Source organism: Primulina tabacum, chromosome 9, assembly GCF_025594145.1.
Source record: "Primulina tabacum isolate GXHZ01 chromosome 9, ASM2559414v2, whole genome shotgun sequence".
Classification (NCBI taxonomy): Eukaryota; Viridiplantae; Streptophyta; class Magnoliopsida; order Lamiales; family Gesneriaceae; genus Primulina; species Primulina tabacum.
In genome coordinates this window covers 35,076,863-35,088,281 of record NC_134558.1, presented here as the reverse complement: position 1 = coordinate 35,088,281, position 11,419 = coordinate 35,076,863, and the positions used below count along the sequence as shown (strand labels likewise).

The 11,419-nt window shown below is 36.9% G+C and overlaps 1 protein-coding gene across 6 annotated transcripts; it reads left to right on the top strand.

Annotated features, from left to right (window-relative positions):
• The first annotated feature begins 1,426 nt into the window (after positions 1–1,426).
• On the top strand, positions 1,427–11,098 carry LOC142555524 (transcriptional corepressor LEUNIG-like). 6 transcript variants are annotated; one of them, XM_075666429.1, is made up of 19 exons: positions 1,427–1,576; positions 2,080–2,190; positions 2,773–2,870; positions 2,963–3,072; positions 3,858–4,301; positions 4,378–4,466; positions 4,698–4,776; positions 4,866–4,941; positions 5,188–5,237; positions 5,726–6,028; positions 6,210–6,494; positions 7,102–7,347; positions 7,432–7,567; positions 8,180–8,289; positions 8,417–8,566; positions 9,100–9,255; positions 9,436–9,552; positions 9,690–9,896; positions 10,051–11,098. In XM_075666429.1, the coding sequence occupies exons 2-19, from the start codon at positions 2,159–2,161 to the stop codon at positions 10,192–10,194; spliced, it is 2,832 nt and encodes a 943-aa protein (XP_075522544.1). In that variant the 5' UTR covers positions 1,427–1,576; positions 2,080–2,158; the 3' UTR covers positions 10,195–11,098. The 6 variants fall into 6 exon arrangements, with proteins under 6 accessions (XP_075522544.1, XP_075522543.1, XP_075522546.1 ...); XM_075666428.1 differs by lacking the exon at positions 1,427–1,576 and adding an exon at positions 1,592–1,773; XM_075666433.1 differs by lacking the exon at positions 1,427–1,576 and having other exon boundaries at positions 1,800–2,190; positions 6,210–6,239; positions 6,300–6,494.
• The last annotated feature ends 321 nt before the right edge of the window (positions 11,099–11,419 follow it).

The window sequence follows — 11,419 nt, the reverse complement described above, 5'->3', positions numbered from 1 at the left end:
AAAAGTAAAAAAAAAATCATAAACTACACAGCCAAAGAGAAGAGGTACAAAGTGCGAGGGAAAGTGATGTGTCACAACTGGGCTGGAATTCCAGACACGATCAACGTATTATATTATTGTACTTGTGATCTCATGAAATATTAGCTCAAAGTTTGTGATAAAATCATGTGGTATGAGGCCACCAAATGCCTTGTCCCGTAGTTAATTTTCGTATTTAGTAGCTGGGAAGTTGTCTGTGATGCTGTTTGGATCCAGCCGTGTCTCATGGATGCAAGTACCATGAGTGATCAGCTTCTTCAAGTAGAGGGTTCTGTTAGTGTTGTTTCGCAATCGAAGTCGAAGGAGGAAAGACAACATATTTGTGTATCCCTGACATAGAAATATTTGGAATAAGTATCTTGTGAGACGGTCTCGCGAATATTTATCTGTAAGACGGGCAACTCTACCGATATTCACAATAAAAAGTAATAATTTAGCATAAAAAGTAATATTTTTTCATGGATAACCCAAATAAGATATTCTTCTCACAAAATACGACCCGTGAGACCGTCTCACACAAGTTTTTGCCAAATATTTGTATGCAAAGCTTTAATAGTTTTATTTACATATAAATGCATCTTATCTTTTTAGTTCAAAAGAGCTAAAATATGTCTTAGATCAGAACAAAAACTTAATACGGGTTACGCATGGTTTATGGAGTAACAAATAGCTAGTATTTAGATAACAAATTTTGAATAATTGTAAATTTTAATTTCTAGACATATCAAGATTATGGACTTGAATATCACCACACCTCAAAAGCTAGCTAAAAGATAAGATTTTCAAAATTTATATATTTAATTCTCAAGAACTTAATCTAGTCGATGTGAGACATCTATCTTTACAATATTTATGAACACGAGATCCTTTAGAGATATGGAGACAGGAGAATTTTGGTGTTTGGTGTTTTGGTGTTTTCCATCCCGTGGTCTATATGTATATACACACATGTATCAAACTCCAAATAGGTAAATAATATTTGTTTAAATCAATGAATGTTGTGACCCAAAATTCTGAAATTCAAAACTACTTTTAAGAGGTTGACGCGAACCCGAATGGGTGCAAGGGGATTGTTCAATTGAGTAGTTTATATTTAATTATAGTGTGACATGAAAATTGAGATTTTTCATTTCAATGTTTTGATGTTTATTTCGCAAAAATAGTTTGAAATAGTTCTTTTTCTCCCTCGATTTTTATATCTCACGTACACATGATTTATAGCGAGGGTGAAGGAGTGAGCAATCGATCAAAATCGAGCCAATCGATTTTTTTTACCAATTGAACCGATCGGTTAAATATGTTCATCCGTAGGATGAAAATGTGCGAAAATTGAAGGTTTGAAATGAAATGACAAAACAAGTCTCACAGTTAAAAAGGTGTTCTTAAAGCTGGAGACCAAGTCTATTGACAATTCAACCCTCAATTTTAAGCAATCTCGCTGGATATCTCTCAAGGCCTATTTTGGTCAATTTCGTTTTCGCCATCCTGCAAGAATGGTCTTAAACAGAAAATTTGACCAACTGAAAGGGACTTTCGGGTAAATTTCCATTGATAGGCATAATGATACTTGCAAGACGGCAACAGCTCTCACAAATCCACCAACAAAGCTTTAATCAGAGAAAATAATTTTTTTAAAAAAATAAGAATCTCTTTGCGATATTTTTTTTTTAAAAAAAATGATGCCCAAGTTAAGGAAAAATATAAGAATAATTGCTGTTTTGGGGTGGGTTTTAGGTAATCTCTTCGCGTCTTTATTGTTCGTTTCCAGTTTTTTAATCCAACTAATAATACAAATTTGTTGTATTTTTGAAGGAATGTTTGTGTGTGCATGTGTATGATGTTGATGTTTAGTGTAATAGTTATCTTTGTTTTTCTGTTGTGGTTTCAAGATTTCCTGGTTTTTCTTTCCGATTGAACTTTAAAGTGTCTGGCTTAGATTCTATGTGCTACTTTGTCTGCGGTATTTCAGCTGTTGAGAATATCGAAACTTTCGTATTTTTTCTTATATTTTGTGGGCTTGATGTGATGAACAAATTTCAGAAGCTTAAGCGGTGGAGATCCAAGGAAAGGTGTGTCTTTTAGTCGGATTATTTTATTCTGAGCAACTGGATTGGAAAACATGTCTCAAACCAACTGGGAAGCTGATAAAATGTAAGTTTTTTTTGTTGGTGCTGTTTTTAAGCGTGTGGATTTTTTTACTGTAAGAATTTCGGTATTATAGATTTTTCAGAGTTTCTATTAAACTTTCGATCCTTTTTTTGTTGAAGGGATTAAATTTCGTTCCTGGGTAAGTGATTCCCTAAAAAAATTGTTCGATTTCTGTATGAAGTTTTGGTTCTTGAATCTTGTACGTCTCTGTGCTTGCTTTTTCTTTGACCCATTCAACTAGGACGGTCTGTTGTTATTTTTCCCCCGAGGTTTCAGTCTGTGCGAAGAACATGAGGTTTTTTGTTTGTATTCTAGGGTTATAATAAAAGCTTCGAAGCCATTTTTCTCTTTGTTGTTTATTTGTTTGATTTTTTTATTTTTATGATAGACAGACATGAGCGGCCTCTAAGTTCGGTGAAATTCTTTGGGTCCTCGGCCCTTTGTGTCTTAATTTGATACTGGGTTCTCTTTTGGTTCATTCTCCCTTTTCCTTGAACATTCTTCTTGTGCTATATAATTAAGTTTCTTCGACCCGTGGTACTCTATTATCATGTACTGATGCATTTTGATTTTTTTTACTTCTAGGCTGGATGTCTATATACATGATTATCTGGTGAAAAGAGATTTAAAAGCCACTGCTCAGGCATTTCAAGCCGAAGGAAAAGTATCGTCTGACCCTGTCGGTAAGTCTTCAAAACCAAGTTGTGGATAATAGGGTTCTTATTTAAGGAGTTTTCCTCTGTCAATGTTTATTAAATTTTTGTGCTCGCTTCAGCTATTGATGCTCCTGGTGGTTTTCTCTTTGAATGGTGGTCTGTGTTCTGGGACATATTTATTGCCAGGACAAATGAGAAACACTCTGATGTTGCTGCTTCTTACATTGAGGTTGGCTGCAACTCTAAAAATTAGTCCGATCAATCACCATGCATTTACTTCAATCTTGTATTTAATGCCACAAATATAATTTTATCCAATCAGCATGAATTTGCTTAGATAATGTTGTCTTTTGATTGAAAAATTTCCTAGCGAATTGTTTTATTAAGAGTCGAGGTTGCTAAGCTTACGTGTTTAATTGAATTCCGAGTGAAATGAATTTCCATTAACTTCCATACTGGGGATATCCTGGAAGTTCCATGTAAGACCACAATAGTGTATTCTTCCGTTTCTTCTTTTCCTACCTATGCAAATTTGTTTGACATGTATGGTGTTGACATTTGATTTATAAACATTAGTTTCCGTTGCCTTATGTGTTACTAGTATGAATATTTTTCGTTCTTTCTTCGATGCTGAACACAATGTCATTTGGTATATTTACACCTAACAGAAGGTGCCGATGTTTTTCTACAGAAAACAGTTCCCTATTTTCTTACCTCAACTATTTTCAGAATTTTACGCTCTCATCACTTGAATATGCACTAGTTACGAGGAATCACCGATAAGAGAAATGGTGTTATTCGTTTAACAATTTCACCCTGTGCAACATATTTTTTGCTCATCTCCATGAACCTATTATTTGTTCCAGAAACAAAACGTTTAGGTGTAGGAATGATATAATTCTTGAGAAATTTCAGATTCTACCATTCATTGGAAAATCAAGACTTTCCAGTCTGGTTTCTAGCACCATTGTAGTGCTGAAATCTATTTTTTGTTCCACTTATCTTACAAAACAGTCTCAGTTGATGAAGGCAAGGGAACAGCAGCAACAATCACAACAGCCGCAACACCCACAGCAGCAGCAGTTGCAGATGCAGATGCAGATGCAGATGCAGCAGCTTTTACTGCAGCGGCAGGCTCAGCAGCAGCAGCAGCAACATCAACAACATCAACAACAGCAGCAACAACAACAGCTACATCAGCAACAGCAACAGCAACAGCAACAGCAACAGCAGCATCAACAACAGCAACATCAACAACAGCAACATCAACAACAGGGACCTCAGCAGCAACGGCGTGAGGATGCCCCCTTCCTGAATGGAACTGCTAATGGCATCTCTGGAAATGATCCTCTTGTGAGGCAGAATCCTGGTACTGCAAATGCATTGGCAACCAAGATGTATGAGGAGAAATTAAAGCTCCCTGTTCAGAGAGATTCATTGGATGATGCGGCTATGAAGGTACAAGTTACATATAGGGGCATGCTGGAAATAAAAGTTTAGTTCCAATTGCTAACTGTGCAATGCTTAATTTCAGCAAAGATTTGGCAATAATGTAGGACAGATTTTGGATCAGAATCATACTTCAATATTTAAATCAGCTGCAGCAGCTGGCCAACCTTCTGGGTATGCTCATTATGTTCGATAATAAGATTGTCTTCTTTTTTCTCTGGTGTAAAAGTGGATAAGGGGGTTTAAGAGGGTGTAAATTCTTAATTTTCATGAGAACGAACTTGTTAAGCTTCCTAAATGGCGCTCTTAGCTTGGTATGATTTTAAAGCCCAGATGTGAGCTGTATCCCCTTAGGCGAATTTTGTCATGTATGCTTTTGTCAACAATCAAAATCCATTTTCTCAGGCAAGTGCTGCACGGTACAGCTGGTGGATTATCCCCCCAAGTTCAAGCACGAGGTCAGCAATTTCCAGGGTCTACACCAGTCAGTATCATCCTCTATTGTTCTCTTCTAAAAATTTTCTAGTCATGTTTGTACTTGCATGGATGTTAGTCATAGATATCTATAAACAGGACATCAAGGGTGAAATGAATCCCATCTTGAACCCCAGAGCTGTTGGCCCTGAAGGATCGTTGATCGGAATCCCAGGTACACTTTTTGCAGATTGGTTGGCTACGAGTAGTTTATGTTTTTACTCTAAACACATGCAGTATGACGTTTCTTCTTCTTGTTATGAGTAATATTAAGTCGTGACTGTGAGTATTATCTTATATCAAGATGAGAGTGTGAACGCCAACAACTCTGGCAGAGATGGAACGTATTAGTGCCATTTGTTTGATAAATTTATTGATTTGTTTTGTATAAGCTGCAATTATATGATTCTTATTGCTGTAGGGTCAAATCAAGGTGGAAACAATTTGACGCTAAAAGGATGGCCTCTTACAGTGAGTATATTATGGCTTTACCTCGATGTTTTGTGAACATATTCGACTAGGCCACTTTTTATGTGAACTTAGCAGTTGTGGAACCGTAGGACATGTTCTTGATAGCCATGGTAGATTTTCCTACTTGATAATTTTTATGTGGTTAGATGGGTTCTTAACCTTAAAGATACCCGTTGAGATTATTATATTTCGGTGGTTTGGTTCTTAGTCAACAGACCGTGACATTCTATATTAATTAACCCAAATTAATAGTTCGTCTAGTTTTTAAGTTCAAGGTCAATTTTGGCATATGGTTTTAGGCTTTTAATTTGTCAAGCTGCATTTGCGCCTTGGTTTTGTTGCCAGAACAACCTATTCCTTAATCATTTGTTATTTTATGTTAGAATTTGAATGAGATTAGCGAGGCTTTGCAAATTAATGTTGTGATCAACTTGTTTCCTCGATTATCATCTCATCTTTCATTTAATATTGTGTGCCTACATTGATAGGATCTTGATCAGCTCCGTGCTGGACTTATCCAGCAGCCAAAGTCATTTATGCAGGGTTCTCAGCCTTTTCATCAATTGCAGATGCTGACACCCCAGCACCAACAGCAGCTTATGCTTGCACAGCAGAATATAACTTCCCCATCTGCCAGTGACATAGAGAGCAGAAGGCTGAAAATGCTTCTAAATAACCGAAGTTTGTCCATGGGGAAAGATGACCATGCTAATTCAGTTGGCGATATAGTTCCTAACATTGGAGCCTCATTGCAAGCTTTGCCTCGTACAGATCCAGAGATGTTAATGAAGGTTGCTTTTCCTCGATTGATAATTGGTTTTACATTTATGGTTGGTTGTTCATGTTTTTTGAGAGATTGATAATTGGTTTTACATTTATGGTTGGTTGTTCATGTTTTTTGCGAGAGAGAGCAATGAAATTTATTTCATGATACTTGGATTCTATATATCACTGTGTTTGTATGTTGTGTAGTTGAGAATGGCACAACTGCAGCAGCAGCAGAATAGTAATCAACTGCAGCAGCAGCAGCAACAGAACAGTAATCAAATGCAGCAGCAGCAGCAGCAACAACAACAGCAGCAGCAACAACAACAGCAGAACAGTAATCAACTGCTGCAGCAGCAGTTTCAACAGCATGCTCTCTCAGGTCAGCAGTCTCAGAGTTCAAATCACAATCTCCAGCCAGAGAAAATAATGGGTATCGCCAGTGTCACATGTGATGGCGGCATGTCAAATTCTTTTCGTGGAAATGATCAGGTTCATCACTTTTCACTTATTTGAAAATATACTCATTCTGTATACCTGAAGTAATATGGAATATTTATTCCCTTCTCCTTGATGCAATTTCAAAAGCCATGATATGTAGAGGATGGTCTGGTTTGACTGTTGGAAAGTTATACATCGTGAAAGCATATCAATTGATGCACCTTTTAGATTTGTAAATATTCTTTATTAGAAATTAAAATTGCAACATGCAGAATCAGTCTTTAGCCATTTTCGATCAACTGGCCAATACTGACAATGTTTGAAAACTGCTGGCCTTGCACTGACCAGCTTATTAGTGTTCAGTCTAGTTGTGCGTTGTTGGGCTCGAGTATTTTATCCTGTTAGTTGAGTTAAAATGTCACTAGCTCATTGTTAATTTTTTGTACGATAATTAGTTTGTGTGTTTTCATGAATACAGAAAATACATCACAGTTTAGATTATATCCAGTTAAATTTAATTTGATCTGATAATACATTGCTAAAAGCTCTTAAGGAACCCTCATCAGTGCTTGTGTTGCTCTTGATGAGTGTTTCCAGGGTATGCATCTGAAGTTTCAAAATGGTGTAGTTTCCTAACATGGTATTTCATGCATTCTAGGTTTCAAAAAACCATGGTGGAAGGAAGAGAAAGCAGCCTGTGTCATCTTCCGGCCCTGCCAACAGCTCAGGAACTGCCAACACAGCTGGTCCATCTCCAAGTTCAGCTCCCTCAACACCCTCAACTCATACACCTGGAGATGTGATGTCAATTTCTGCTTTGCCACATAGTGTCAGTTCTTCGAAGCCCCTGATGATGTTTGGAGCAGACACTACTGGTAGTCTTACATCACCATCAAATCAATTGGTAAGAGTATCTCGTGTCTCATCTTTGACGAATGAAGTTTGAGTTCAATTTCTGCAACTTCTTCTTGGAATCTATCTTTGGCAGTGGGATGATAAAGATCTTGTTCAAGCTGATACGGATCGTTTTGGGGATGATGTTGAAGACAATGTTGAATCTTTTTTGTCTCATGATGATGCCGACCCTAGAGATGCAGCTGGCCGTTGTATGGATGTTAGCAAAGGCAAGTAAAAGGATTTTTTATGGAATCTTCTCTAGCCTGCATTCAGATTATTTGGAATTTACAGTTGTAAACATTTATGGTGATGATTTATTGTGTTTCAACTCTATTTTATTACGATTTTATAAATTTTCGAAGTTCCTCTAATCAACAATGATGTTCTCGTGTCATTGACTTGCTTCTTTTTGTTTTGTGTCTGTGTGGGTGGGTGGTTGGTTGGGGGGGTGGGGGATTGTAATCGGCCAAATATGCGGATGGGTTTGCACAATGATGTTTGTTTCCAGACCTTAGATTATTGGTATCATCAAGAAACTATGACTTGGAAATGTTATTTTAACAAGCAAAATTTTTTGGAGATTGTTCGAAACCTGACAACATTGAGTGTACATTAGTTACAATATGAGTGCATTTTTTCAGTAATATGCTGTACAAAAATGAATCTTCGCGTTGATTTGTGTTGTCTGTCATGTGACTACTACTAATTGTGATTTGGTTTTATGAAACCAGAAGCATGAACTCTTTCAAGCTTTTTCTGATGAGCTTGAAAGAAATTTGAATGCGAATTCTTATTTGTAAAAGACCAGTATGTTCTGATTGGACGTTTGCACTTTCCAGGGTTTACATTTACGGAAGTGAGTTCAGTTCGTGCTAGTTCTAGTAAAGTTGTATGTTGCCACTTCTCATCTGATGGGAAGTTACTTGCTAGTGGTGGTCATGACAAGAAGGTGAGTGTTGCAGTTGATAACTATAACTTACACTAGTAGAACAAGTATGTAACAAACTATAGTATGTACTCTTTAAAGGTTAATGTCCCAGAAGAAATCATATGAAATAATGTTTGAAATGATGCAGGCTGTGTTGTGGTATACAGATACATTGAAGCCGAAAAGTACTCTTGAAGAACACTCGTCACTTATTACTGATATTCGCTTTAGTCCTAGCATGGCCCGCCTTGCCACATCTTCTTTTGACAAAACTGTCAGAGTTTGGGATGCGGATAATGTTAGTTGATGATGCTTACATACATTTGCATGGACTTATGCTCAGTTTAGGAATTTCATTTTCCTTTAATTCAATGGCCATGATCCTTTCTGTAGGTTTTCTTCATTATAAGGATACTTTTGTGTATGCCTTTGGCGTTCCAGTTGCATTTCACAGCATTTGTATTTCTTGTGTTCTCGGCAAAGAATTTTTCCTGCAGACATTTAGATTTTCGTGCAATTTCTTTTTCTCTTGCTCATTATTTCTTTTCTCCCAATTTTTTTTAGCTTCCGACCCTTCTGAAAATATTGGCAGAGCCAAAAGTTTCATGCATAGGGAATAGAGCTAAAACTAGAAAATTTTACAGGGAGTACAATCATATTTTTGTATGTATGGAAACATATGTAACACAAAAAAAATAGGTGAGTTTATAGGACAATTTAAGAGTGGAGGGCTATTGTTCCTATCACCTCTTTCAGGCTCAATACTGTCTGAATATTCTTTTATTTGTAGATTTTGGTGTCAGTCATCTTTATTAATGGCCATTACTGCAGCCTAGCTATTCACTTCGAACATTTACTGGACATTCGGCGGGTGTGACGTCATTAGACTTTCATCCAAACAAAGAAGATCTCGTCTGTTCTTGTGATGGAGATGGTGAGATAAGATACTGGAGTATCAATAATGGTAGCTGTCCCAGAGTTTTCAAGGTGGAAGATCGAAATAATTAATTAAGTTAATCAGTTACTTCCTTCCATATTCAAGCTTTTCATTGTTGAATTTCACTTCTTCATTCTTTAGCTCTTTCGGGCTGTGTATGCATGTTATTCATATATTTCTGTTTGGTGTTGTCGACATAAACTTATGTTTAAAATCTCTTGTTGGTTTAGGGTGGCACGGCCCGAGTGAGATTTCAACCCCGTCTGGGAAGATATCTTGCAGCTGCTGCTGAGAATGTTGTGTCAATATTGGATGCAGAGACTCAAGCATGTCGAAACTCATTGAAGGTTTTATTCTCTCATCTCCTTGAAGTTTGGATGGTTCTCTTTGCGTTCCTTGTCATGCTATATATCATACGTAATGAATTGTGAGTTGCTATTTTAACCGGTTTTACCTTATTGTATTGTCATTATTATCGCCACAGGGTCACACAAAACCCATTCTTTCTGTATGCTGGGATCCATCTGGAGAACTCTTGGCATCGGTGAGCGAGGATTCGGTCAGAGTTTGGACGATGAGGTCTGGAAGTGAAGGGGATTGTTTGCACAACCTTAGTTGTAATGGAAACAAATTCTATTCATGTGTGTTCCATCCTACCTATTCATCATTGCTTGTTATTGGTTGTTACCAGGTAAGTTTATTTCTTAATTTTTACCTTTTGAATAATTGTGAAGATTGTTATTAATATTAGGGTTGTAATGAATCGAATCAATACTAACATTACTCACTTTTCCCTGCACATGATAAAGTCTAAATTTAGTTAATAGTATTGTATTTATTTGCAGACACTCGAGATTTGGAACATGTCGGAGAACAAAACCATGACCCTTCCAGCACACGAAGGATTGATTGCTTCACTGGCTGTGTCGTCAGTAGCCGGGTTAGTTGCTTCTGCAAGTCACGACAAGACCGTTAAGTTGTGGAAATAACATTCACTGTTTGGTGTGTAGCTGTGTACTTCTGTGTGCCTCGTTTTCCTGTCGAAGTTCCATGGAATCCTATAAGAATTAGGAACCCCAACTGTTACTGTACTTTTCTTAGTTTGGCGTCGTTCTTTGTTATATTATAACAGTTCGGAAATTAGCAAGAATTGGCTGTCAAGTTGTGCTATCTGAGATCCAAAGTTTTTTGTTACTTTTTAACTTAGAAATTGATGTGTTTTTTTTTTTAAGAAACTGGAGTATGTATTTTTTTTTGTGTGTGTGTCTCGTTATTATGTATTTACCATCTGATTGTTGCCTTTATTATTTTAAAAATCTTTGAGGTTTTATGACTGCATGTGGAGGAAGTCTTTTTTGGAGCTAATGTTCTTGGAGGTTTGTTTAAGAGTACTTGTGTGGCAAAAATTGGTGTCAGGGATTAATATCTGGATGAGATTGTGCAAGCCAGTCGACTTATGTGATACAAAACTAAAGGTTCTCTTAACAGAGTTTATGATGTATGATCTAAAATATTTGATTCACTTGTTTTGAAATGATTGGTTTTAAACACAAGAGGGGTGCTGACTGGTTTAACAAGTGTTTATGTGGGCATCTCTTCGATGCTCAACAGTCACATAATGCAAAGGATAGAAAATAGAGTGTAATTCATTGAATGTCTATTTCAAATGTCAGAATCATTCACCATTGAAAAGAAGCAACCATTTCATTTTGCTCACACACAGATAGGAATACAAGGGGACTCAGATACTTGTTTGCATATCATCAAAGGCTGCTTGGCCATTATGCACGACGAGCGAACCAAGTTATGTGTATCATCATCGTCCCTTGAGGATTCTTGATCATGAAGAACAAAAACCCAGATGAAATTTGTGCTCAAAAAAAAAAAAAACCCCCCAAGAAATTTAGGAAAGAACAGATAAACGCACGCAAAACATTTAGAGAAGCATATGTTGCCTTTCCTAATTGACGACTTATTTATAGACAGAGTGGCTACCATTCTTAATGTTGGTGAGCCATCTTTGTACCGTCCATATTTAAAATTTGAATAAAAGGTCCTCCCTTGCTCACCACGGCTTTAAATGTGGACCAAAAGTTTTGAACAAGTGAGCGATGATATCATGGTCCTGCCTCATAACCTCTGATACCCTTATTCCTAAATTCAGTGATCATCTCATTTTATGCGATTAATCGTCATTTTTTTTACTAACGATTA

Bases quoted from the DNA above. Each gene is read 5' to 3' on its own strand.
- LOC142555524 (XM_075666429.1), top strand. From the start codon at position 2,159: ATGTCTCAAACCAACTGGGAAGCTGATAAAAT. The intron at 5,238-5,725 runs GTGAGTATATTA...CTACATTGATAG, and splicing joins TAAAAGGATGGCCTCTTACA to GATCTTGATCAGCTCCGTGC. The intron at 7,568-8,179 runs GCAAGTAAAAGG...TGCACTTTCCAG, and splicing joins TTGTATGGATGTTAGCAAAG to GGTTTACATTTACGGAAGTG.